The following is a 27510-nucleotide window of genomic DNA, read 5'->3' as shown; positions in this document are numbered from 1 at the left end:
AACATTTCTTTGGTGGGAGTAGTCAAGAGGCCAACAAGGGGATGACGGAGAGCAATTAAACTCTTGGTTGAGTGTGCATACCTATATGTGTAGAACTTGATTATTGCAATAAAGCTTATCGTTTGTGTTTCATAACTTCATTATATTTGCTGTCATATTTGTGAAAAAGGGTAAAAAGTCAACTTGGTCCTTCAAGTTTCAACAGATGACCAATTTGATCCCTCGTCTTTAAGTTTGCCGATTTTTTTACGCAAAACTGTAGGGGAGTTCCCCACAAAGCATTTTTCATTAAAGGGGTCAGAAAAAAAGACAAATATTTACAGCAAAGACAAAAGGGAACAAAGAAAATAAGCTACAGGATACTATCTAGCCATTGTGTAACACATGGTTTGAGAGATCCTGGAATCCTATGCAGGTGCAGGAAAACTTGCTCTTTGAGCCTCAAGGTTCGAAGATGGAGAAAGGGGCGCTGGCCTTCAAATATTTTTGCATTTCAGAGCTTCCATATTTCCCAGGATGCCACCATAAAAACTTCCATAAAAAAGGCTTTTGAAATCATGAGTTCGCTACAGCAGTTCATCTATAGATATCCTAGATACCAGGCCACTAGATGTTCAATTTTGTCAAACTTAGCTTTCTTGCCCTTACCTCCCTTGATGTTCTTCTTGCACTTACTCTGAGCATTGTCGCCATCAAGCCCGGGTTGAGGACGCTTAATGCTATAAGTCTTTTCCTTGACGTATAGGAGCACATCTTTGGCCCTCGTGGATTTATCGACGATTTGCAAGAGCTCTTTAACCATTTCGGCCTCTTTTCTAGCGATGTCTTCAATGCAACACTTACTCTTAACACCTTGAGTAAACTTCTGGATAACATCGTAGTCATTGATCTTAGGGATAGTATTCCGGGTATTGTTGAAGCAGGGCACGAATTTGTGCAAGGTTGTGTTCCCCATCAGTTCGCAATGGTGAAGATTATTTATCGTGCCGAGGCGAACGTACGCACCCTGAAAGTTAGCTCGGAACACATCACAAAGCTACTTCTAATAGTAGATTGACCTTGACGATAGATTGATCAACCATGTTTTGGCTGCCCCTTCAAGAGTCGTGGGGAGGTAATTCGCCATTATCTTCTCGTCCTCACCAGCCGCTTGGATGGTCGTGGTATAGATCTAGAGAAACTGAACGGGATTTGTGCTTCCATTGTATTTCTTAATCATCCCAGGGCGGAACCTTACCGGCCAGCTTACGTTCTGTAAATCTAGAGGGAAGGACAGACATTCGTTGATGACGTCTTGCTTGGTTCTAGCATCCCCAAGAGTCTTTCTACAATGATTGGAGATTGGTCCTAATTCGATTGATGTCAGAACGTTTTCCGATTAGATCGATGAGGGGTAGGAAAAGCCCCCGAGCGTCTCCGCTGGTCGTGGATGACCTGACGCAAATCATCGATCAGATAGCCTTTGACCGGTGAGGTCCGATGACGGTTGTTTGCACGATTGTTACCTCGGAAAGCCTTGTTCCTAGGGTTACACCTCTCCGGGCCCGACGCGTTTTGCAACAGGGAATTATCTGGTCTGCCCCGATGAGCATTGTTTCCGGCTAGGACCTTGTGAGAGTTCTCGGTCTGGTGGATATCTCCTTTATTAAGTTGACCACCGAATTCACCTAATCCTTACCGGTTGGGGTAGCTAGATCCATGGTCAGATAACACATGAGGGCCTCTTGTAGAACGAGAATCCTCTTAGCAGTCGCGGATTTAAAGCGATCAATCCCCTATTGATAATCAAGAGACTGTATGATTGGGCCCCTGATAAGGACGGGAGGTGGTGTGCCCGTCTGAGGCTTATCATTGCCTACCACCAGGGCCGGAGGACCTCAACCGATTACAGAGTCGTAATCATGATGACCCAGATTATCACCCCTATCTCTGATAGCAAAAACTTCTCCAGAGTAATCTCCGTTAGAGGAAGTGTCTCGATCCATCATGGATGCTTCCTCGGGTTGCTCCAGATTGGTATCTTGACAATTCATATTGTTAGAAACTGCGGTGATTGATCCCGATTTGTTGTGAATCTTACATTCACAGTTGTCTTAGCTGCCGAGTGGTTCGAACTCAATGCCATAATCTTTGACGTTTTGATCCATAAATTGACTTACCTTATTGCTTGAATCGTCGTCAGAAAGTTCATCACTGAAATTCACCTGATCTATCACCAGTTCATCAGGAAGAGAGGTAAAATTATCGTAGAATCCCTCATCCAAAAAACCAGTTTTTGGTGAAGCTTTGGGCGATATCAATGGCATGTCACGTGTAGACTCTTCAACACCTTTTTTTCATGATCCCCGCGGATGGCACCAGCTGTCGACGATTGATGAATCGTTGATTTAACAAACTTGTTAAAATATTAGGGGATGTTTTGAGTAGACGAATCACAAGTGAAACACGTATGATTTTTTAGATATATTTGAGTCTCCCTGAGGATAATAATTCTACATCATGTTTGTCTTGTATTGATTTGAGCATGTTACAAAGGGGTATAGCTAGCCTAGATAGATCTTAATGATGAATATTGGATAGTTACCATATTCTAGCACTCTATGATGTCCCATAATTCTCGAAACATATCTATATCTCTGAGAAGAGGATTACTGAAAGAAAGAAAAAACTACCCATAGATGCCCAAAACAGTCTGTAACCAGCAAGGTTTATTTCTAAAAATATAAATGAGAAATTTTAAAGATATACGACACCTCTATATATATACGGAGCCAGAAAGCCCTACAGAGGAGAGCCAAACACGCCCAAACAGTAACCAAAGTACCATAAGCCAACCGATGCTAAAAAAAAAAGTCGTCAATTAGATATAGATTTATCTAAGGCTAGCTATGCCTCCCTATTTAATAGACTCATATCTATATAAGATAAACAAGACGTAAGATTATTATCCTCAGGGAGATCCAAACTTATCTAAAAACTCTGTATATCCTTTAGTGATTTGTCTACTCAAAGCATCTTTTGTTCTTCAACAAGTTCGTTAGATCGGCGGTTTATTAATCGTCGATAGATCTAAACCTAGTCGGCAACTTACTTCTTAGCTTTTGTTGGCTTCTCTTGTTTGTGTTATTCTCTCCCTCCGCAGATCCCCTTGGCTATATATATATATATATATATATATATAATCTTATTTCTAGAAATATAGATATGTTTCGAGAATTATAACAAACTCATAGCATCTAACTATGCATTATTATCTCAACGTCACATCGTTTAAAATCCCGCTTAGATTTGTCGTTTCGATTGCGGCGATGCAGCATCCCCTGCTATACAGACGCCTAGACCTGGTCCGAAACACGTGTTCATCGTCCCGAACAGAACAAACCAAGCATGCCGGTGCAATTGTATGAAATGCAATGCACTGAGCCCCTGACTCTTGAGGCTTACACGGAACAACCACCACCATTACTCGACGCTGAGTCTCCATGTGTCCCGAGCCGAGCCGGCGATCCCCTGCGGCGGTCAGATTACGAGAGGTGGCCGAGATCTCCCTAGATCGCAGCTTGCGCCACATTATTCCCCGGCTTGTATTCTAGTAGCACTACACAAGACTGTTAATTGTTTAAGCAGATTGTAAAGGAAAAAGGAGCATTCCTGAGATGTAGGCAGGTCTACCAAACTATGACTGCTCAGGGCTTGCAGGTTGCAGCTGTATGCTTGTTTCTTTGCAGCAGGCGTCATGCAGAGAGCCAGACAGAAAGGAATGTCCCTCCTCAGCCTGAATACGAACAAGTGACCATAAGGAGCGATGCTAAAGAAAATATGAAGATGACTCCCTGAAACAGAATTCAAAGAGTTTCCAAGTTCCAAATGGCACGAACGCACAATTAATTAATTGATTGATTAAACTGTAAATAGAGTACTCAAACAAGATAAGGGAAAGGAACTTTCAACTGAATTCAACTGTCAAGTTTCATGCTCCATTTAGGGCACGATTGTTTTTCAGAGGAATTTAGGGCACACATGGAGCTTATATTTCACGGAAGAGAAGTCGATTCATGGGATCCAGAAATTTTCTTGTTCCGAACAGGCCTTGATTAACATTCATCTATACTCTATAAAATAGACGAGTTATGACAAATTTAAATGATCTTCACTATATATCAAAGTTGGTTTTCCCTTTCCTATAATATAGAATATTATAATTAATTAGCCGATTAACAATCAACATATTCCCCACGTGTCATCCTTGATCGTTTTCCTTGATTGAAGCATGCTCTCTTTTCCATCTATCACTCTATTTTCAAAACTTAAATCAAAATAAATAATTATCACACAATAAAAGGCTGTCTCCTCAACATCATCAATCTCTGTGTCATACAAACACTGAATTCAATCATCGTGTATGCAAATCCCTCTTTTATTATGTTATATTTTTTTTACTTATTCAATTTTTATATCTGAATCGATTCTACATATGTGAAACACATATGCAGTTACTAGTGGACTACAAATACATTGGTCTAAATTGGATCGGTTTTTGGAGTTATGAGTTTATCAGAAACAAGAAAGAAATAACAGAGAAAACAACGGTCCAAGTTCGGCCCAATTTAACCCATTGCAGAAATTAGCTCATCTTACCAGCCCAAGAATGCCTTCTCCACGACGAGGCCTTTTCCATCTTCCCGTCCAAATATCTTCGTCGCCTCCTCCTCGTCGTCGTCTCGGTTTCGAACCAATCTTACTTGCCAGTAGTAGTAGGGTTTTTTGCAAATCCAACCCACCTCGCTGCCGCCGATGGGGAAGGACTCGAAACCGAAGGATGTGAAGGGCAAGGGCAAGCAGGCGGCGGGCCCCTCCGGCGGCGGGCCCCTCCGGCGGCGATGATGCCGGCGGCAAGGGGGGTAAGGGCAAGGGCGGCAAGTCCGCCGACGGACTCGGCACCTGCACCTACGTCAAAGGTATTGCGGGTTCCCCCTGCTATATTGCGCGCGAGGATTTTGCCTTATGGTGGTGGTATTAGTGTTACTGGTAAAGAACTAAAGATCAGAGTGAGACCCCGCGGGATTAGGGTGAAATCTTGCGGTTGTGGGGCTTAGTGTCCTAGGTCGCGGAAGGATGGGTCTTCCGTGGTTGGCGATGGTTCTTGGGTTTATGGATGGGTTTGAATTGAGATTACATGATCATTAATCTTGTTATTAGTATACTACTTAGATTACATGCTGGGTTTTGTAGGCTTCCACTGATTAGATAGTTGCTGAGAGGTTTGGCATTTACAATTTGTTTGGGCAATGTTCATGTAAAGCTGGTAAACCTAACATAATTGGCCATGCTTTCTAGTATAATAAAACTGGGTCTTGGGCCTTCGGTATTGAAAAAAGAAAAGGCTCATTTCATTTAGGACAGTAGTCTTTGTTGCAATTTTTTTTTGTTTTCACCTGATTGCTGCATTGTTGTTCATTTGCAGCTAGGCACGTATTGTGTGAGAAGCAGGGGAAGATCAATGAGGCATACAAGAAGTTGCAGGATGGATGGCTGGACAATGGGGACAAGGTCCCTCCTGCTGAGTTTGCTAAGGTAAGCGACTGATTGATGAGTACTTATCTATACGACATTGGTAGAAATTAGTCAGGTTTGCTCAAAGAAAAAAACAAAAGGAAATTTGTGAGGCATCTCACACATTGGTACTTGCAAAACTTGGTTTTATGGTATTTGGATTTTTAGGGATATTCCCCACCTGTAATTTTTAGTGTAATTAAACGCATAGAGATATTTAAACTTAGAGGATTCCATTCCATATTGCTAAGACCCAGGTTTTAGCAGTATATTTAAATTTTGGGTAATTACCTATTAACACTGACCGGTATGTTCATGTGGTGTTGTGAACGCGTTGAACGAGCCGTGATGCCGGCAATAGCCTATCATATATAGAATTGGTTTTTCCTAGCTAAACAATAACTGTGAGCTTGTTGCGACTCTATAGAATGAAAACCGGGAAATTAGAAGTCCGACTCTCATCTATTTCACATCGCATCCATTTCATTCATGCATAAATAAGATATAGCATACATTATTGCATTCAGAAGGAGTTCTTTGCATGTCTTGGCATATACATGCATACATACATACATGGTTACAGAGTTTTTTACACCAGTGCATTTAGATTACATGTTTTTGCATACATAGTACATACGTACACCCATCTCATCTTTGCATGCATACACCAGTGGAGATAAACATTACATTGCTTTGGAAATGTATGCTTTCCCAATGGGAAGCATTTTGCTATAGAAGGCCAGAACTCGAAAAAAACCCAGAACTAGACAAAGATAAAAAATCCTTCTGAATACCCTATAGCTGCTAAACTGTGCCAACCTTTGCAGGGGGCACAATTTGCAGCTTTAGTGTTTCAAAAGTCCACCAAAAATCCTTCCTTTCGTGCCAATAGTCCCAAACCAAGTCTTTTGACTTTTCAAGCCTTGGGCCACTTTGCAAAAAGACCCTCAGAACTATCACGAAGTAGCACTTAGTAAAGTTATAGATATCTATTACCATGTAGTAAATATTGCGGACATGGTTGTCATTCGTGAGTTGGTGGTCGGTGGACTTACTCCATCTGCCTCTTAGGGACGAGAGGGTGTGGTTGCTGATTTGCCCTAGTCTTGGTTCAGCCGGTCCAATTCTGGAACAACCTATCAATAGTGTGAGAAAAAGTCATGGTGGCATTGATCATGTCAGGCACATCATGAGACATATATAATCAATTGTCGGTTTATGGTTACAATAATGCATCCCTGGCCAGAGTCTAGAATGTGACTGTCACTCTCTGCATCTGGGTTAAGAAGCTTTGTTCACAGCAGAAAAGGGAGCCACCATTTTGTTCTATCATGTGGTGCCCTAACCAGTAGAGGTTTGGAGTTAAAACTAGACTATGTTGTTATCGCACTATTAGAAAACCCTTGCATGCATGATATTTTTTAATAACCTTGAGAATTCAGTGGAAGCACTGAGAGCCTTGTCAATGTTGTGTGTGATTGCTATTATGGAATTTGCTGAGTACCTTCGTACTCATACCTTTAAACCTCCTTAATATATAGATGGATTAGAGATAGAATTAGAATCCAGCTTTCCGAAAGACAACGAAGAACCCTCACAAGCGACCGAAGGTTGAATTGGTGGAGAACTCGATGTTCTCGTACTTGGAGAAGGACATCATGAGCACATCTAAAGACTAAGGATGAGTTGGGAGGATAACTTGACCTGCCTTCAAGGTGTGAAACTTGGATCTTGTTGGAACCTTTGTTTTCTACTTAATGTTACTTCCTAAAGTTACCTTAAGTAAGGGTTTTTATTGTATATGGATCTACTACATTGCCTTCTACTATGCTTCTCTGGTGTGTTCATGCTTTGGTGAGTTCGCTTACTAAGGTATGGACCATAGTAAGATGTTTTACCTCGGAAGTAGAATGTCGGGTCGCCACACATATCGTGTTTTGCAGGATACATACAATTTTGCCTTTGTTTGTATCATTAGGTATAGTTGACAGTCTACTTGGTTATGATGAATTAGCTCTAGATGATCTTCACCTGCAGTTTAATAACACAACCCAAAATATGTGATATATTTTGTCTTCCAGTGTAGTTCCATAGGTTGGGCCATCATGGTTCTTGAAACTTATATGCAGGGGCGGAGAAACTAGAGACTCCATTAATCACATGCTTTAGGGCCCTCATTAATTAACTTGGCCATCCTAATCTCCAATTTCTGTATGGAACTATACTTTAGGATTAGATTAATCGTGTAGGGGTAGGGTTAATTATATTATCCCTACTAGTTATCCTAATCTCTAGAAAGGTATGAACTATTTTTTAGTTGTAATGATGAATTGAAGATGCCATGAAAAATCTAATTCATTTTTTTTCAATTTCAGTATGCTTTGATAGCCTTTAGTTGTTGACTTGTTTAGCCATGATGAAGAGGCTAAGGATGATCAATAGCTTTTATAAGCTAGTTGTTTCAAGTTCTAGTTGTGCTGAAAATCGTAATGTGGCCACTAATCAAGCTATTGAACCGGTTGATGTGCAAACTCCTGATCAAAATACTTGTGCACCGCCACAAGATCACCAAGCAAGAATTATAACTACATTGGCAATTCTCCATCACGTCATACTTATTGTCTTATAATTATTATCAACATTGGCGATTTGGCCCCTATGTTCGATTCCTGTCTCCACCCCTGCTTACATGCATGCCTAGTTTGAAAAATCTGTTATGCTGCACACCCTGACTGCCCTAAGTCCATTCGTCTCATGAGGAAACGCAGATGATGTCTGTGGTCAGTTTTTCTAGGATGGGCCTTTGCTGTCATGTTAAGCATGTAGGTCTACTGTGAACAGGGGTTAGGTGATTTTGTTATTGTTAATGTGGCTGCGCAGTCCTGGTACTCAAAATTGGTAGATGCATGGCCTTAAACCTTGTACTTATACTGCTTGGTTATCAATGCCAGTTTCTGACTGGTAACTGGTTTGGGTACCCAGCTGAAGGACTGGCTATCTTGGGAGCTTTACTTGGATAGGAGCAAGTCAATTTCTGGTGAAAATCACTATAATGTATATATAATGAATCTTTTTAAATCATGTTTCCTACGAAGGTTTGATAAACTGCGCTTACATGCATGAGAAATGCAAAACATGCAGGGGAAAGCTCCAGTGTTTAGTCTGTTAAGCAAACTGGTTTTTGAAACTGGCCTGGCTAGACTATCTACTTTACGTGCATTTTACTGCTGTAATTTAATTGAGTTTGGTAAGCTTCTGAACTTTGGGAACCCCTAAAAGGGTAATGGAGGAGTTGGGGTGTATAGCTACACTTAGAGATTTTAGTTTGTTGATAGTCAAGTGGCAAAAAATAGTCAGTGGCGATATACCTTCTATGAAGGCTGATGAACTTTTTAATGATTCAGTGGAGTTACTATTAGGGACATGCCTGCAACTGCTATTTAGTGCGGTGCATCATGCATGGGACATCAAACTGGAAAATTTCGGCCAAATACATTATACCGGACTAAAATTTCAATTTAGCGTTCCACTATGTAGGCATGTACAATCTTCTTAAATATGTTGTCTGGAGGCTATCTCATTAGTTCAACACCATTAGATACCGCAAATCAGAATGCATCATGCCTTTTGGTTTCATACTGCAGATAGCCCAAGAATATTCTGAATGCCCATCAGGAAAGAAAGGAGGAGATCTTGGATGGTTCCCGCGTGGCAAAATGGCTGGCCCTTTCCAGGAAGTTGCATTTAACACACCTGTGGGAGCTACTAGCGCACCTTTCAAGTCCACGTATGTATTGTCATTTTTTTCTTTCATAGTTGGTCTATTGATTACTCCATCTGATTGGAAATCCCTCTGATTACAAATGTAAATCGTTTTAGCCTATTCAACTATTCTTTAAATATAAGTCATTCTTAAATTTTTATGCATTTTTTTCTCTCTTGTTCTCTTCTTGCCATTGTTTAATAAATACTATCACTCTCACAAATGAATGAGTTATCTTTTCCAATACAGAATAAATAAGAGGTAACAATATCATTTGATCTATTTTTTTAATCTTTGTACATAAGTCTAAAATAATCTATATTTATAATCGGAGGGAGTATGCAATTAGTAGTGCCTATGGCATGAGTCCTGGTCTGTGCAACACTGCATTGTTCCTTAGGATTTAACATATGCTGCTGCTCTATGAATAAGGAAAAGCACTGATATGCTCTTCCATATTTTAGCCTGTGCCTCTTGATCTTCTGCCTTATCTTTTGTCTGGTATTTACTACGACGATCTGTCTCTGGTGCAGGCACGGGTATCACTTTATCCTCTGTGAAGGAAGGAAGAACTGATCTGGAAGGCGCTTCGGGTTGGGGACGGGGATACCTCAGGCTATATGAGACGCAATGTAAACGCCACGTCTTCTCTGTTGCCTTAATATGCGCTGGACTTGTGTATTTTATGTTTAGCTATTCTCATGCTGTGTCCCAAAGGAGCTGCCAAACAAATGTGCGCTTGCTGTAAGTAACCTATAATACTGATATGGCATACCTGGTTAACAAGCTCACTTTTAGCATTACATGCCTTTTAAGTTTTGACCACCACCCCGACACCGCACCACTTCATGGTAATCACTTGTTTTTGAGCGATATGTTGCTCAAGCTACATGCCTACATCTCTCTATGTTCTGCCCTCCCGTGCTCTAACGTGAGGTTGGACGTGCTGCTCTTTTATTGTTTCTGTCAAATGTAAGTCCTGTTTGAGCCCGACTTGAGCTCTATCCTGTTGGTTTTCTTCATGCCGCAGGGCCGGTGTGGTAAAAAAATGGCAACTCGGTGTCTTGGATGCTACTCCAATCAGAACATGTTTGGACAGGGGATTTCGATTCAAACCATTGTGATTTGAGTTCCGATTTGAACTGAATTGCAAAAGTTGTAGAGGAGGTGCTATATGTCAATTAGCTGAAAATAAGAGTTCTCTCACTCGACGTTCGTAGCCTTAGGATACGAATCCATCGGTCACAAGGTCATCTGCATCCTCCTGACGTTTTCTTTAGCACCGTTCTTCATCCTGCTGTCATCGCTCGCTCCCCTGTCCGGGCTGTCAGATTTGCGATCATCACTCCGGTCTCGCTAACCACTTGTTTCCATGTTTCGCCGTCGAATCCAAGTTCTCCTACCTTGCTAACCACTTGTTTCCGCATTTTCTTGCAGCTTGGTTGCACCGATGCCGCCGTCATCCATACCTTGCCGCACTGCCACTTTGTCGCTCACTATTGGTCGCCTCCCCGGGCATCCCTTTTTAAGTCTGGCACCTGGTGAATCCACCGAATCCTATCCCCTTCTCCTAACCTTGTCGTCGCTCATTCTTCTTCTCCGACGCCATTCTGTTTACATTGTTAATTGAGTCACTTCCGAAATTTCAGTCGCCTAAAGAATATGAAGTGTGATAAAAAAAAAAATAAGAACGAAAGTACTAACTCTGCAGGAGCGATTTGTTCCATCAGGAGCTGATCGTCTGCCTATAATCACCTGCCACGCTGAGCTAATTTGTGGAACTTTTTTTAGACGGGATCACTTTCATTAAATCACAGCAGGATTACAAGGAGGGTTAACAATCTCACTGCAACAAAACTTGCAAGAAGTCAGGTGCCTCACTAAGCCACAAACACCTGTGCAAATCACAGGAAGCTTGCTTGGCAAACAAATGCGCCGCAGAGTTGCAATGTCTGCGCGTAAAACTAAAATCAAAAGAAGCAAAAATCCTGCTGAGCTCCCGAATATCAGACATGATCGGCCAAATCTCTGCCCTTGATTCGCCCGATTTCTTCCAAGCATCCACCGGCATCTTGCTCTCTGTTTCCATGATCAAACGAGCTGCGCCGATTCGAGATAGCTTCGTCGTTCGCTGCTGTGGAAACGCATTCGGCGCGGCCTGGGACTGAGAGGCTTAGCGCTAGCTCCCAGACATCCTACTAACTGCACACGTGACGTGTACGTGTAGGGCCCACCGAGAGGTGTGTCCACGTATCAGTGACAGCGTCGCTCTCCATACAATTACTACATCAGATGATAGGTCAGCGAGCAGGAAACAAATTCTATATAATTATGTTCTATAAATAACTATTTATCTTATAATGATATATATTTATTCTCTTTCTCTATTTTTCAATTCAACTATTAGATCATGAGATAGATGATGTGGATAAGATCTCACGAGAATTTTTTTTTAAATAGAATCTTATAGAATTTGCTTTCCAGCGAGCTTGCAGTTAAGGGTCTGTTTGTTAGAGTTCTCACTGATTCAAATTTGTGGAGAATAATTCTCTAAAAAAAGTGATTTTGTGGCTAAAAGTGATTTTATAGTGATTCTCAGTAATAAACTATATGGATGAAATGATTCTATGCGAAAAGTGAATCAGGAGAAAGTATTTTTTCAGCTCTCAGCTTTTAATTCATTTCACAGAATCATTTATATGGAATCCACTTAAAGAACTTAAAACTAAAACCTACTATTTAGTAAAATTTCTCTAATTCTAATTAAAAAACTGCTCTACCAATCCCTGAACTGCGTCCATCGCTAACGTATCCACTCCCGCCAGAAAAAACGAAACCAACGGCCGTGGTTGGTCGTCCAAACCTTCTATCCCCTCCGCCGCAGCGGATCCCTCTCGAGTCCCGGCTCCGTCTCCTGCCAGCGCGCCACCGCGCCATGGCCACGCTCCACCCCCACCGCCACCTTCTCCCCCCGCATCACCGCCCGCTCTCCCTCCGTTCGTCTCCTCCTCGCTTTCGCCTGCCCACGAGGCCGCCGATGCCCCGCGGCCTGCTCCCACGCGCGGCAGCCAACACCACCGCGGCAGCGTCCGCGCTGCAGGACTTCCGGCGCTGGCTCTCATCCCACGGCTCGGGCGAGGGAAAGGCTCTTCCGGCCGCCGTGCTGGAGGGCCTTGGTCTCGTGGCGGCGCGGGACCTGCCGCGCGGGGAGGTCGTCGCGGAGGTGCCCAAGAAGCTCTGGATGGACGCCGACGCCGTCTCGGCATCCGACATCGGCCGCGCCTGCGGCGGCAGGGACCTGCGGCCGTGGGTCACCGTCGCGCTGCTCCTGCTCCGTGAGGCTGCGCGCGGGGCAGACTCGCCGTGGGCGCCCTACCTCGCCATCCTCCCGCGCCAGACCGACTCCACCATCTTCTGGTGAGTGAACTGACCCTAACGGTTCTCCATGTTTCTGCCGAAATGCTTCTGTGCTGTTGCTATGGACCTCACGTTGAGTGGTTGCTTCGTGCCTCCAGTGCAGGTCAGAAGAAGAGCTCCTGGAGATACAAGGTGAGTGTGCAATGAGAAAAACCCGCGCCTTTTCTTTTGGTCGTCTGCAATTGTTTGGTGGATTTGTTGCTTGCATAGTAACTTTTACGCTACTTCTGTCACTTGCAGGAACACAGTTACTGGGCACAACAGTGGGTGTGAAAGATTATGTGCAGAGTGAATTCGATAGTGTTGAAGCTGAGATCATAAGCGCGAACAAAGACCTTTTCCCTGGTACCATAACATTTGATGATTTCTTATGGGCATTTGGAATACTCAGATCAAGGGTGTTTCCAGGGCTCGGTGGAGATAAGCTTGCTCTCATACCGTTTGCTGATCTGGTATGTTCTCAAAATGCAAGCCATGTCAACATTTTCTAATTTCTAGTCCAACAGGCTGCGAACCTACTTGCTGTTGCGATGTGCATTCCTGTAATTTCTGTGATTAAGATTGGGAATGCATTTTTTATAATTTATGTGATTGGGAATGTACCGTGTCAGAAGATGGAATATTTTTCGTAGGAGAGTTCCTTCGAAGATTGAGAATGCATTTTTTACAATAGTTTTGCTGCCTTGCCAAATCAGGTTAATCACAGTCCTGATATTACCTCAGAAGGGTCTAGTTGGGAGATCAAAGGAAAGGGGCTTTTTGGTAGGGAAGTCATGTTCTCTTTGCGTACACCAGTGAATGTTAAATCTGGAGAACAGGTACATTTGAAGTTCTATTTTTCTACACTAGATGCTGTGTTCATGTGGCTTTCATCATATATAGACCATATTGGATGTCTCAGGTGATAAGCTAGATATGTGCAATTTATAACTGAGCTTTACATTGACAGATATATATTCAGTACGACCTGGACAAGAGTAATTCTGAATTAGCACTTGACTACGGGTTCGTTGAATCAAATCCATCAAGGGATTCATATACCGTGACTCTGGAGATATCTGAATCTGATCCATTTTATGGAGACAAGCTTGACATTGCAGAGTTAAACGGCCTGGGAGAGACTGCATATTTCGATATTGTCCTTGACGAACCCCTTCCTCCTCAAATGGTTCCTTACCTGCGATTACTTTGCATTGGTGGATCAGATGCATTTCTCTTGGAAGCACTCTTTAGGAACTCAGTTTGGGGCCACCTTGAACTGCCAGTGAGTCCTGACAATGAGGAATCAATATGTCAGGTCATCCGAGATGCCTGCAAATCTGCCCTTGCTGCCTATCACACCACAGTACAAGAGGTTTGCCTATTAACTGGATATTGTTATTCCATTCCTTCGTCTTTTTGTTATCTACTGATTAATCTTATGAAACATGTATGGAATATTCAGGACGAAGAACTATTGGAAAGAGAAAATTTGCAGCCAAGACTTAAAATTGCAATTGGAGTAAGAGCCGGTGAAAAGAAAGTACTACAGCAGATTGATGATATTTTTAAACAGAGGGAGGAAGAATTGGATGGCCTTGAGTACTACCAGGAAAGAAGACTCAAGGATCTCGGTTTTGTCGGTGACAATGGTGAAATTATTTTTTGGGAATCGTAGAGATTGTTTTTTTGTAGCGCTATTTGTCCTACAGAGCTAATGAAGAAATGCCTTCTTAACACTGTTAACAAGCATTGCATGGTAAAATGGTATGCACACTTCTGTGACATAATCAGTAAAAAAAGTTTGAAAAAATTGAATCATCATCAACTGATCAACATTCAAAAGAATACATGATCATCATAGTTATATCAGGTGAATAGTTGTAAAAATATTCACCAAAATACAAATTGAACATCTTCTCACTAGCACATCCGGCAACAAATTTGAATATTGCCAGTAAAGCTGTACAATATCTATAAAGGTGCTATGGACCATATAGTCAATTGCACTCCGAGTGCAGCGTATGTTGCATACTTGCATCTACACTACATCCCTCTGACGGGCTGACCAGACCACAGCTATCCCTATCCCTGCTGGAGAGTAGAGTAAAAGCATGCTAGTCCCAGAATTATCAACCGGCGCTATTATAGTTCAGCGTGATGGGTAGCATATTTGTCCTTTGCTACAATCTGGCTTCAACTCTAAGTCTCTGTTCATCACATTCATCTTCTGCCGTTCCTATTAATCAGCATTTCATTGACCATATAATAGGGAACGTGAGTGTTCTTTCATTCACAGAGCTGGTAGTATGATGCTAACCAAAGCCAAATTGGGTGGGCTTCAATTGCCTTGAGAGTCAGCTTGACTTTATCTGAATATTCCACCTCTGAAGCTCATAAGCAGAGGGTTTTTGAGATGGTGAGCCTTCAATGTTTCCCAAGATGTAGCAGCATGGTCCGTCATACTGATAACTGACAAGCCACTAGGTTTCACAATCTGTGAACTGACCTGTGTTGAACTGCGTTGAAGCCTTGAGTCTACAGTTGAAAACCAAAACTTAACTTTCAACAGTTCTGAGGCCATTTGGTGGTTCTGATGACCAAATCTCAGGGCAGACTATCATGTATTTCTTGGGTTTAACACCTATCTTCATCATATCTGCATAGAGCATCATGGCATTCAAGACATAACCAAGCATGCACTGCCCACGAATCAGTAGTGTGTAAGTGAAGCTATCAGGCACCATACCTGATTCTCTCATGCAACAGAAGATCTTACCAGCTTCATTGTATTGGCCATCTATATAGAGACCATATATCAAGGTCATATACGTCACAACGTTTGGAACTGAATGATCTTCCACAGTTGCAGAGTTTGACAAAAAAGAATGACGATGATCATACTTATTGTTCCCTGAGTACTCCATGACTAACCTGACTGCGTCCTGAACCCTACTCTCTCTGCACAGACCATCAACAAGAGCTGACACTGTGATCGCATTGGGAGAAATGCTTTTCTCTACCATCTCCTTCTGTAACCGAAAAGCAGCATCTATGTCACCATTCTTGGCATGGCCATTAATAAGAGCCGTGTAAGTCACCACATTAGGTTCAATCCCTTTAGCTACCATCTCTGTGTATATAGCAGTTGCTTTTTCCATCTTCCCTATCTTCGAATGCCCATCTATCAAAGAGGAGTATGTCACCACATTGGGCTCAATTCCAACCTCGGTCATTCTTGTGCAAGTTGCTAGGGCTTCCTCCAAATTTCCATCCTTGCAATACTCATCAATTAGTGCATTGTAAGCAGCAGCATTCAGATTAGCACCAGATTGCCGCACTCCTTCAAGAAACCTGGTCGCTACCTGCACTTGCCCTCCATCACAAAGCCCTCTTACAACTATGCTGCAGGTGAATTCATCCGGGCACAACCATAGGCGAGTCATCTCCTGATAAACTGCTAATGCTTCTCGAGCATTTCCAGACATGAAAGCTCCATCCATCAAACTGTTGTACACAGGCACAGTAGGAGCAACCCCAAACCTGGGCATGTCAAGAAACATCTTTTTTGCTTCACTGAACCTCTTCACGTTGCAGAAACCGTCAATCAGCGTTGTAAAGATAATAGCATTTGGAATAAGGCCACTCTTCAGCAATTCCTGGTACAGCGCAAATGCACGGTCGACATCATCTGTCTGACAGTGGCTGCTCATCAGCACATTGTATGTGTATAGATTAGGCTGCATCCCTGCTTCCTTCATCGTGACAAACAGCCGCTCAGCCTCACCGATGCAGCCCTCTTCACAAAGTGCACATATCATCGTCGTGTAGGTGACCACATTCGGATCAATCCGTCTCGCCACCATCTGATGCCACACCTCCCAAGCCTTCTCCACAGCACCCTGATGCCGGCACGCATTGATGAGCGTATTGTACGTGACCACACTGGGAAACATCCCCCGGCTAAGCATTTCGTCGAACATCTCCCAGACGCACCTGAACCTGCGGGCCTTGACGAGGCCGTCCAGAACCGCGTTGCACGCCGGCAGCGACGGCAGTGTCCGCAGGCGACGGAAGATGGACAGCGCCTCGTCGAGCAGCGCCATCTGGGAGAGGGCGATGACGAGCACGCCGAGCGCGGGGGCGGGGCAGCTGGAGGTGGACGCGAGCGCGGCGAAGGCGCTGGCGCCGGCGCCAGCTACGGGGCGCGGGCTGGGGGAAGAGGCCTGGATGAGTGACTTCGTCAAACGGATGGCGTGCCCGAAGTTCTTGGCCGCGGCTGCACCATGGACGGCGGCGGCGAGGCGCGCGGCGCGGTCGCGGGAGGGAGGCGGGGCGGCGGCGGCGGGCGCGGAGGCGGAGGCGGAGAGGCTGTGGCGGCGGAGGCCGTGGTGTTGCGGAGCGACGGGGTGGCGGCGGGAGGAGAGGAGGAAGCGGAGCGATGGGGAGGAAGGCGGCATGGGGTTGGCATTGAGGCGGCGGCAAATCTGCCGTAATTGACTACGGGGTTTGTTCAACCATCTCAATATCTGATGACGTCAGGAGCAATGAGCATCGTTTCAGCTAATCAGACGAGCTTGGGCGGCCTCGCCTAGCTGAGCAAGGAACTGGAGGTGGCTGGACCGGACGTTTGGATCCTGGCAAGCTCTCGTCGAGGCCTTGACCGGCAAGCTTTTCCCTTGCTATCGCAAGCGAGCCCAAGCTCGCGAAGGAACCAAACTGGCCCATAGTCCTACCTCGGATATATTTACCGTCTCTTTGGAATCCGAGAAAAAAATTTGTTTCAACTTGATAGGAAACAAATCATTGTTAGGCCTAGAAATGGATCGGGTGCAGCGAGAACAAACCTAATTCAAAACTAGATACGTGAAATCCGATTCGATCTAAAACTTGTAACGAGTGAGAATTCATCCCCGCCCCTGAACTTGATAGGGACTCGTGGACGGTGGCATGGCACCAAGGCGGGGGAACAGGTGGGAGTGGCAGCAGGAGCCGAGAGCCAGGCATGGGCCAGGGTTAGTGGGTGGAGTGGCGGCTGGGCCAACTAGGCCGACAATGTGGACCGTTATCAAGGGCTTGCGGGTGAAAAACTGCCTCCGTGACTCAAATACTTATCGGATCTCCGACCCACGACCCCCGTGGGACAAATTTTACACCCGTTCTCACCCCCGCATGGTCTAAAACCCGTGAGAACCTGACCCGTTGCCAGCCTTAATCATTGGTCGAGGAAACCGGGAAGTTTTCGGCGCAGTACCAAACAAAAGTGTTCATCTTTGACAACAACCTCCGACTTGATGATTAATGAAGGTAGTTGTACCTCTACCTCTTTGTTTCTTACTAAGATGATTTTTTTAGTGGTAGACGATGTACCCATTGACAGCAAGATGTCTATAGATATTTCGTTAATCTCCAAGCTTTATATATCTAATCTTCAGTAGACGTTGTGAGTACGTGTATGATGGTGTGAACGTGCACTTACATTTATGAGTTATATTAGTGTTTAGAAAAATTGTAGAGATATTGACTACCGAGATGTACATGCAATGAAGTGCGCTTTGGTCCCTTTTATTTTAGAAAATTCCACACGCTCTCTCGTTCACTTGAGAAAGAGGGACATCAAGGTTCAAGCCCGGGGGCGGGCTGGGTGCTCCACAGCACCTTCGGCCAACCAAAGCATTTTGGTCTGGATTTTGGTTTAAGAGACAGTAAGACGAAACGGCATGTTACTATACTAGTGACAAATCCTATGTACATAGGAAAATACTATATTTTAGGTGTTTATTTTTTTCCATTTTTACAAGTGATATCTGTGAATTGTTAGATACCCATTTAACGGCTCACAGCCATCTTTAACCTCCTAATGTCCACCTCTTAGTCTCTTTCTCTCTTCGTAACAACATATTGCGCTTGGTTGCCCTGTGCCGCTTGCCTCTTGCGATCTCCGGTTGCTCTCCCGCCGCCAGATCCACTCCCACCGTCGGTCGCCGCACTAACCGCTCCATTTTCATCGCCCCCACCACCAACCCCGCCCACTGCCCGAGGCTATAGTGCCACCGTCGTTGCCTTGCCGCACTGCCACCGCTAGTCTCCCTCTAACCTTTGTGGTTACCAATGAACCTCGAATCCTAACCTCTCTTCTAAACTTATCGGCGTCCGCACGTTCACATGGTCATTTGAAAACTTTTGATAAATGATTTGCAAATCCTGGATTACAATAGAAATTGTCAGTAACACAGGAACCAGGGGTCCCCGAGTCCCGAGGCCAGAACAGCAGAGTGCCACGTGGTGCCCTCCCACGACCCGATGGACGAGAAGACCAAGTTCCGGGAGAGGATGCTCGGGGCCATGAACAGTGGTCCCCGAGTACCCGAGTTCCCCGATGACCCGAGAAGACCAAGTGTCGGAAAAAGAGTGCTCGAGGCCGCGAATAGTGGCCCCCAAGCACTCAAGTCCCCCGATAACAAAAAAAGCCAAGTACCGGGAAGAGGGTGCTCGGGGTTGTGAACAGTGGCCCCCGAGCATCCGAGTTCCCCGAGGACCCAAGGGAAGTCAGTTTCAGGAGAGAGTGCCCGGGGCCGTGAACAGTAGCCCCCGAGCACTCGGTTCCCCGAGAACCATAACAGCCAGTTCCGGGAGAGAGTGCTCGGGGCCGTGAACAGTAGTCCCCGAGCACTCGGTTCCTCGAGGACCAAGAAGGGGCATATCCGGGAGAGAGTGCTCGGGGCGGCGAACAGTGGCCCCCCGAGCACTCGGTTCCCCGAGGGCCTGAGAAGTCCTTCGCCGGTGGCCCCCACAGGGGTCAAGCGGTGAGGTGTTAGCTGGTGAGAGGCTCGATGCTGCATTTAAGAGGGTGTGTGGTCTATCACTTCCAACTGACCTCCCACGCTCGCTGTCAGTCCCTGCCATGGCCTGGCAGGGAGGCGTGGGGATATTTAATGCACAGATCCCATCGCGCGGTATCCGGCGCGCCTCGGGATAACATCACGAAGCCCAAAGCGCACCGTCTACCGCCCTGTTGTGTCAGGCTTGCTCTAACCGGGTGGGCACGCCGGGCTGCTCGGTGGCTGCCCAGTGGCCCTCCCTGTGGCGCCCGTTGAAGAACGGCATGATGGCGAACAAGACCGGACGGGGCGCGTTTTCAACTCTCCCCGTCACCTCGCGCAGCAGCCCATGATAGTTGCTTTCCATTTATGGTGCCTTGAAACTCGCACCATCCTTTCTGGGCACGCTACCGCCCCGGTGGGTATTTAAGCTGGGCGGGCTCCCCGGAGAAGAACGAGGAAGACTGAGTCAGGTTCAGACAGCAAGGTTTCAGTTCGGCTCAAGTCTTGAAGCCGGACGAGCACCGAAGAATAAGGAACACGAAGCTCTAGACTAGACAAATATTCTTGTAACCCAACAAACACTCAGAGAGACATTCTCAGAGCATTTATAGCATACACACAGGAGTAGGGTGTTATGCTCAGTGCGGCCCGAACCTGTCTAAAAATCCCCTGAGCATTTACTACTTACTGCATTCGATCATTCCATTCCACCTGCATCTCATTTACGCCCATTTATTTCACCCGCAAAACGGATTCAGAATCATCCCCCCAACCGAATCTCAAAGGGGGTCCCTCCGGATCCCCGCTTGAGGAGTTCACCCTCCGTCAGAAATGTTTTGCAAATCCTGAAAAGCCGCATCCTTGGAGTTCCAACTTCCAAATGATCGGTTTTCCCAATCCCAACAGACGAAGGTGTTGTGCTTCACTTGTACTATCATTACCGTGCATTGGAAGACGACCACCGAGCTAGAAGCAGCCGGGCGAGACATGCCGGGCGACCCCCCTCACCATGCTGCGTTGCTCCCGCCCAACCTGCCACCTCACATCCCCTACTCCCGCGCGCAGCAGCAGCGCATCTACCTCCTCACGCAGCACCTCCGCCACATGTGCTCCCCCTCCCCCTCCACCGCTCGCTGCGGCCTCGACCAGCTGCATGCGCAGCTCCTCCTCAACGGCTTCACCTGCATGTGCTTCCTACTCACCAAGCTCCTCTCTCTTGCCGTCCCTGCTGCCGACCTCCCCCGCGCTGAGTCCCTGTTCCTCCTCTCTTCCCCGTTCCCGACCCTTGCAAGTCCTCCTCCGCGCTGCCACCACATCGGGCACCACGCCCTGAGCCTTGCTCGCGCTCTTCTCCCGCCTCGTGGGCCACCACGGTGTGGGGGAACCGTCCAAATAATATTTTAATTAATCACCAAAAAGATCATATTCATAATCACAACTTCGATGATTAACCAGAATATCATCCTGATAGTCCTGACACGTGTTTTATATCCAAGATTGGAAAACATACATTACATTAAGAAATAACAAGTAATTAACATTACATTACATTACATTACATTACAAGTTCTTAAGCACTACCAAGTTATTATAATTTACAGCAAAAGAGAGTTAGGAGGAGACTAAAACCCACTCAACTCCTAACCAACAAAAGAAACTACGCAGCGAAAGCTAAAGCTATAGACAATAAAAGGAGGATAGAGCCATATGCCTTGTTGCTTAGATGCTTACCTTGTTGCTCTGTTGGCTACCTGATGCTACCCTCACAGAATTCACAGAAGTAGGGTGCCTCGGTGTTGCCCTCGCTCGTCTGAACTGTCGCATCGATGCTCTCTAAAAGAAACATGAGTGCGATGCATAAATAAATGAATAATACAAAAATGATGCATAAAATACATGCTCAAGTAATAGTGGAGCACAGAGACTCAAAAACATTCGTAAAAGACCGCTAAGGGACTAGGGATTCAAACCGTGAAACCCTGGATAAGCCAATTTAAAGTGCACCAAGCTTTCAGTGGCTGACGGTCAGACCGGCCCTGGGGTGGTAGTTAGACTAGTGGCCAGCAAAGAGTTTTTTGGACTGGCGGTTAAACCGACATTGATCTGGCGATCAGTCCGCCCACCAAAGGTCAGATCGGCCTAGCGGCGGTCTGACCTATGTATAGAGCCCTCACTTTGGACCTTCCGGTCCCAACTGACGGTCAGACCGGCCTTAGCGGCGGTCAGACCGCTATGCCTTGCCAGCAACACCCTTGTGTGGTTATCGGCGAGAGCTCCCGTGAGACTCTGGATCACAGAGAGTACCTAAATGCTCTATGAAACTAGTGAAGTGTTTAAAGTGAATTGGACTACCTTCACTGAGATAAACTCAAAATGCCCCCATTGATTGGACCTAGGCTAGGTTGAGTTTTGGGCCTAAATGACACGGGGGTCGAATCGAGCTTGAAAACAACGAAAAAAGATAGGGGAAACCTCACCTTAGTGCATTGAAGCTTTCTAGCGGATGAGTTTACTTTGAGAAAGCTTTAATTTGCGAATCGACTCTCGGGGTGGTGGTGGAGCTTAAGGTGCATGGCGGGTCTTTGACAAAGGAGAAGAGGGAGAGACGCTTGGGGAAGTCCTTCGGTTGCTCGTGAGAGTCCCTTCTTCCGATCTCCGGCCCTCGAACACGACGACAAATGAATCGAAAGAGTGAGAGAGCAAATGAGAGAGTGAGAGAGTCAACCGACCACCTTAAGTCGAGCCTCTGTGTGTTGACGATCGGACCGTGTAGGGCACCGATCAAACCACAGCAAGCACATGTGATGGCTGCCACCTGACGGTCAGACCACGGATGATTTCGATCCGATCACGAGAAGGGTTTTATGCTAAATCTTTATAAGTATTCCCGTTTTCTATTCTCTTTGTTCTCCAAAAAATCTATGACTTTTCTAAGAAGCTCTAAACCATTTTTAGTGTATTTGAAACATATTTGAACTAAATTTGTCGAATAATTACGTAATAATATAGGTGATAACATATACGATAATGATTAAGTGATGCTTAATTATGATTTATCATTTTTAGACGTGACACACGGGCTACGGCCCAACGCATTCTCCTTCTCCACCCTCGCCGCGCTAGCTGCTGTTGGCGCCGGGGCGCTCAACCACGGCCGCGCCCTCCACACGCGCGGGCTCGCGGGCGGGGTGCTCGCGTCGTCCGGCCGGCGCGTGATGACGAGCCTCATGGACGTGTACGCGGCGGCCGGGCGGCTGGGCGGCTTGGGGATGCTGGAAGGTGTTCGACGAAATGCTGGGCAGGACGGTGGCGGCATGGAACTGCATGCTGGTCGCGTACGTGCGGTGCGGGGAGGTGGACATCGCGCTGCGGTTCTTTGGCGAGATGCCTGAGCGTGACGCGGTGGCGTGGACGACGGTGATCGGTGGGTGTGTGAATGCTGGGAGGGCAGCGGAGGCGGTGGAGCTGTTCTGGGAGATGAGGAAGGCGCGGGTCAAGGATGACGCGGTGACCATGGTTACCTTGCTGACAGCATGTGCGGAGCTGAGTGACCTAGAGCTTGGGCGGTGGGTGCATGCTCGCGTGGAATGGGAAAGATGGCAGCGGAGGACGGTGTTGTTGGACAATGCGCTCATCCATATGTATGTGAAGTGTGGTGCTGTGGAGGATGTGCTCCGCTTGTTTCTTGAGATGCCAAGGCGGAGTACTGTTTCATGGAAAACTATGATCTCGGGGCTTGCGATGCATGGTCGTGCCCAAGAGGCACTGGATTTGTTCCACAGAATGCAGGAGCGTCCTGATGGTGCCACGCTGCTCGCGGTCCTGCGGGCGTGCAGCCATGAAGGGAGGATTGATGATGGACAGAGATACTTCGAGAGCATGGAAAGAGCTTATGTGATAACTCCAGAGATACAGCACTACGGATGCATGGTTGACATGCTCTGCCGCGGGAGACGATTGCACGAAGCACTGGAACTTGTGGAGAAAATGCCATTTCAGCCTAACGTGAGTTCGTGGGGTACACTCCTGAGCGGGTGCAGGAGGGAAGTAATCTTGGGCTCGCAGCTGAAGTGACTGATAGATTGATTGAGCTGCAGCCAGAGCAAGCAGCTGGGCACCTGGTGCTGTTGTCAAACATGTACGCCAACGTTGGACAGTGGGAGCAGGCTCGGATGGTGAGGGAAAGAGTGGCTGCACTAAATGCTGAAAGGCCTGCTGGTAGAACCTGGGTGAATCCAAACCAGTCCAGCATGGTGGTAGTAGCATGAGCTCAACTGATTGATCAGTGACAAGATTTCACGTGAAGTCAATATGCAGTAAGCCTATGCAATTGAACGAGCATTGCAATTATGTGATCATCGGGTGTTAAGCCACCATTTTCCTCACCGCAATGTATGAATTTTGTAGTGGAAAAGCTTCGGATATAGATGACAAAAGGATTAGTCTGCAGCAAATCTTCACCGCCTTGTGGTCAACCCGTGATATTATGCACCATTGTTGCTCCTTTTCAGGTTATCACTGTTTTAGATTCTTCTGTGGCACTTACAAGGTAAAGACTGATAGAAACAATTACAGATTAGTATAGTATTGATCCAATCGTAAACTTCTCGTTTCATCTTATTAATTTTGTGGTGAAGCTATCTACGGCAGCTCACCCCAATGATCGAAAACCAATGCAAAATCCTAGCAGAAATACAGATATAATCCATCCTAGACACCTAGTTCATCTAATTTTCTTACCTACAACTCTTTTATGAGAGGTTAAAAAGCACTTTTCTGATATCATTCTGATAAACATTTCAATCTCCTCTCCAATATAGACCTGTGGCGTTTACTGTTTTTAACGTCGACAAGTTGCTATTGGCGATGCACTATATCTTCTGGATAAAACTGAAATCAACTACTTTTTTTATACCAGCAGGATCGTTTCCACTGTCATTCAAGAAGCTTATTGCATGTGCCAATACCAATCGCGGCAGCAAGATGCCATGCAGCGTGGATATAGGGAGTCTCTGGGAAGCAATCATCAGCAATAAACAACGCGCCTCCCAACAGAGATGACATCTTGTGCAGGTTATGTGCCATCCTGAGCTCTGGTTCAATTGATGCCCTTCTTGCAAAGGAAACCTGGCATATATGAATAGTTAGTTTAATTTCCAAACAAATTGGTCCGCTGACTGTTGATGTGGTATCTTTTAGCTAGAAAAATATGCAAGGTCATTTTAGATTGCTTGCCTCCATCAATCCAGTGTGGACAGCGGAAACTATCAAAGGCTGAAACGGCAGGAGCAATGTTGATGCTGCCATTAGTAATCTCGGGTTCTCGCTCCTAAGTGCTCTCGTTAAACACTGCGTGAAACACATGCTGGTCATGATGTGCAAAGTCTGGTAGTTTAACAATGATAGAAAGTCTATATGACTTACCAGTGTAGTGCTAGCAATCATAGTGTAGTCCGCCCACCGCAGAAATTTTCGGATTTCTCCTTTGGAAGAATGATATAAGCTTGAAGCTATTCCTACCCCAACCAGCGAGTTTGCGTAGATAGCGGTGTTCAGGTTCTTCCTGCAGCATCCTTTCACGGCTTGTTAGTAGACTGTGTGTACTCAGCTGTTAGCAAACAAAGCAGAGACGCGTCTTCTTTCTGGAGGTGCCTTACCTTGGAGTCTGCAGTCCAAGAACAATGAAGGGCAGAGAGGTGATAACGTTAGCAATGGTTTCACCGGCATGCTTGTCACCTGCTCGAAGTGAACTGTTAGACAAAAAGTTTTGCTGGACACAAGTAGACATTGGAGTAGCAGAAACTTTGATTTTTGATTGATGGAAGAAGTCGTCATAGTGTCATACATGTAATGCTGCAGTGGATGGGCTTCAAGCACGAGGGTCTCTGCTGCCACAGGCGTCTGCAGTTACGAAAGGCATTAGTCAGTGGTTAGTTGGTGCCCAGGGAACACTTTGAGCTGCGGATATTGAGCTCATTGTTTGCAAAATTTGCTCACCGGATCAGCAACCTTTGCTGTGTTCTGCCGGCGCCTTTCTGGGGCTCACAAGCTGACGACTCAATATAGCTAGTTCGGAGAGCCTCGTCAGTCTGTGGCTGCGGCGATGGGCGCCCAAGCTGCACTCCGTAGAGGCCATCCAAGACTGCAGAAGAAGGGTTCCTGTCGTTCTCGACCCCCATCTCCGATGCGCTCGTGCTTTTCTGCTTAGCAGGACGATGAACAGCAGAATCGATTTATGCTCTTGAGCCATGCAGACAAGGAGGCAAGAAATTAAACTTGCAACTGAGTCGCAAGGTAGTCACCTGTCTCACCTCCGGAGAGAGAGAGAGAGAGAGAGCACGAAGCAATGCCCGGCGCCGTGCCGTGCGTGGGTCTCCGGTCTCCTCCCCGATGGTCGTCGGCTCGTCGATCGCTCGCCGGCAAGGAGGGAGATAAATTGGACTTCTGTAGCCCCGCGCAGCGTGACGCCAAGAAATGGGAGCGCAGGATGCCGATTCCGAAAGGATCTTCCCCTCGGCGCGCACAAGCGGGTCTCTCTTCTCGTGCCGCTGGAATATTCTCGCCCGCCGGGCGGTACCGGGCCATGGCATTTGCGCGACAGGCTAACTTGGTCAGCGCATTAAACTGAGTTGGCGAGAGTTTTTTATTTTTTTTATTTTTATTAAATATTTAAATAAATAGACTCATGATGACAAGATTTACAGAAATAAACGCCTACCTCTTTCAGAGAGCGGTAAGGATAACCACGGTGGCAGTACCACCCTTACCACCCTCTGAAAGAGCGGGCAGGCCCGACTCTAGGCCAGGGTGGGGGGTGCAACCGTCTAGGGCCAAAGCCAGTGAGGGGCTCAGCCTAAAGGTACTCTGCCTCATGAGTCAGACCCAGAACGCAAAAATCACCACACGTCCACATACACGCGGCCTGCCTGCGCTCTGCTCAATGCTTAGTATGCATCCCGATGGCTCAAGAATCTTATGTATTGTCCGTGGAGACTAATAATCCGTAGCGTTCGACTTCACTGTAGATTGTGAGTAATTTTCTACTCTTATGTATTTGGTGCTCCTAAACCTACGCTTTTAGGTAGGGTACCGTTTCAGTTAAAAGGTGATTAAACTTGACGATTATCAATAAGGTCTCAATCGAAACAGCTGTAGTTTTCAAGTCAAAAGTCAAAATTAGGCAATTATGCATGTGTTATTCTCCAACAACCCAAAGTGGCTTCTCTGAATAAGTCGAAGGATTAGTGGGCTTCTTCATGTAATGTTTTAATTTATTTTTTTTTCTTCTTGATAGGAAAATCTTGAGCAGCAACCAAGTTGTTTACTGATGTTGAGTTAAATGTTTTTTTCTTTAAACTAAAAGTGTTGTAGGTAACTTTGTCAGATGGTTTGATGTTAGCACATGAGATTCTTCAGTTTGTTACAGCTATAGATTGCTATCCAAATATCTCTATTACCTATCGGATCCTCTTAATTGTATCTGTGACTGTAGCTTTAACTGGAAGAAGTTTCTCAAAATTAAAATTACTGAAAAAACTATTTGAGGTCAACTATGACACAGAAAAGATTGAATGGCTTGGCTATATGCTGCATTGAGAAGAATACTTGGACAATATTGATCTCGATATTGTCTTTAATGATTTTGCCTCAAGAAATACCCGAATAAGTTTTTTTTTTATGAGACATTGGATGTTTGTCATCTACTCTTTTGTGAAACATAGTCGTGAAGTTTGATTCTTATTTAAGGTAATCATACTAGTTTTATTTTATTGTTTTTTTCGTTTTTTACTTTTTTTTATTATAATATCAATATTATTTATCAAGAATAAAGAACATGTTGAAAGTTAACTATTATTTAATTACTACTTAATTTATCATGTTAGTAATATTTATTTGTGTCACTAGATGATGAATAGTTTATAAATTATATAAGTGAGAAAAATATTTAACATTAAGGATCTACAATACTAAGTT

At 45.5% G+C, this 27510-nt stretch overlaps 3 protein-coding genes and 2 pseudogenes across 5 annotated transcripts; 3 read left to right on the top strand and 2 right to left on the bottom strand.

The window, feature by feature from the left end:
* Positions 1-4665: 4665 nt before the first annotated feature.
* LOC133896674 (uncharacterized) lies at positions 4666-10107 on the top strand (annotated as a pseudogene).
* A 2005-nt stretch (positions 10108-12112) lies between these two features.
* LOC133897268 (fructose-bisphosphate aldolase-lysine N-methyltransferase, chloroplastic-like) lies at positions 12113-14452 on the top strand. Its single transcript, XM_062337926.1, has 6 exons — positions 12113-12733; positions 12837-12865; positions 12974-13185; positions 13429-13551; positions 13683-14087; positions 14178-14452. Exons 1-6 carry the CDS (start codon positions 12252-12254, stop codon positions 14388-14390), a joined length of 1464 nt encoding a protein of 487 aa, XP_062193910.1. The 5' UTR covers positions 12113-12251; the 3' UTR covers positions 14391-14452.
* A 124-nt stretch (positions 14453-14576) lies between these two features.
* Positions 14577-17310, bottom strand: LOC133897267 (pentatricopeptide repeat-containing protein At5g61400-like). Of its 3 annotated transcripts, none has more exons than XM_062337925.1 (2): positions 15492-17310; positions 14577-15371 (listed from the first exon to the last, which is right to left on the bottom strand). In XM_062337925.1, the coding sequence occupies exons 1-2, from the start codon at positions 17170-17172 to the stop codon at positions 15271-15273; spliced, it is 1782 nt and encodes a 593-aa protein (XP_062193909.1). In that variant the 5' UTR covers positions 17173-17310; the 3' UTR covers positions 14577-15270. The 3 variants fall into 3 exon arrangements, with proteins under 3 accessions (XP_062193909.1, XP_062193908.1, XP_062193907.1); XM_062337924.1 differs by having other exon boundaries at positions 15462-17309; XM_062337923.1 differs by having other exon boundaries at positions 14577-17309.
* A 3213-nt stretch (positions 17311-20523) lies between these two features.
* Positions 20524-23804, top strand: LOC133896953 (pentatricopeptide repeat-containing protein At2g20540-like; annotated as a pseudogene).
* Positions 23805-24078: 274 nt separating this feature from the next.
* LOC133897583 (uncharacterized) lies at positions 24079-25733 on the bottom strand. The gene is made up of 6 exons (XM_062338368.1): positions 25534-25733; positions 25382-25437; positions 25194-25272; positions 24961-25099; positions 24772-24885; positions 24079-24663 (listed from the first exon to the last, which is right to left on the bottom strand). Exons 1-6 carry the CDS (start codon positions 25713-25715, stop codon positions 24472-24474), a joined length of 762 nt encoding a protein of 253 aa, XP_062194352.1. The 5' UTR covers positions 25716-25733; the 3' UTR covers positions 24079-24471.
* Positions 25734-27510: the final 1777 nt, after the last annotated feature.

Source organism: Phragmites australis, chromosome 17 (assembly GCF_958298935.1).
Source record: "Phragmites australis chromosome 17, lpPhrAust1.1, whole genome shotgun sequence".
Lineage (NCBI taxonomy): Eukaryota > Viridiplantae > Streptophyta > Magnoliopsida > Poales > Poaceae > Phragmites > Phragmites australis.
The sequence above is the reverse complement of the archived record's forward strand: the minus strand, read 5'-3'. Positions and strand labels throughout refer to the sequence as shown.

Coding starts and splice junctions, on each gene's coding strand:
- LOC133897268 (XM_062337926.1), top strand. CDS start 12,252: ATGGCCACGCTCCACCCCCACCGCCACCTTCTCCCCCCGCATCACCGC. Junction 12,734..12,836: donor ACCGACTCCACCATCTTCTG/GTGAGTGAACTG, acceptor CCTCCAGTGCAG/GTCAGAAGAAGAGCTCCTGG. Junction 12,866..12,973: donor AGAGCTCCTGGAGATACAAG/GTGAGTGTGCAA, acceptor TGTCACTTGCAG/GAACACAGTTACTGGGCACA.
- LOC133897267 (XM_062337923.1), bottom strand. CDS start 17,172: ATGCCGCCTTCCTCCCCATCGCTCCGCTTCCTCCTCTCCTCCCGCCGC.
- LOC133897583 (XM_062338368.1), bottom strand. CDS start 25,715: ATGGGGGTCGAGAACGACAGGAACCCTTCTTCTGCAGTCTTGGATGGC. Junction 24,886..24,960: donor TGATTGCTAGCACTACACTG/GTAAGTCATATA, acceptor TGTTTCACGCAG/TGTTTAACGAGAGCACTTAG. Junction 24,664..24,771: donor TCCACACTGGATTGATGGAG/GCAAGCAATCTA, acceptor CATATATGCCAG/GTTTCCTTTGCAAGAAGGGC.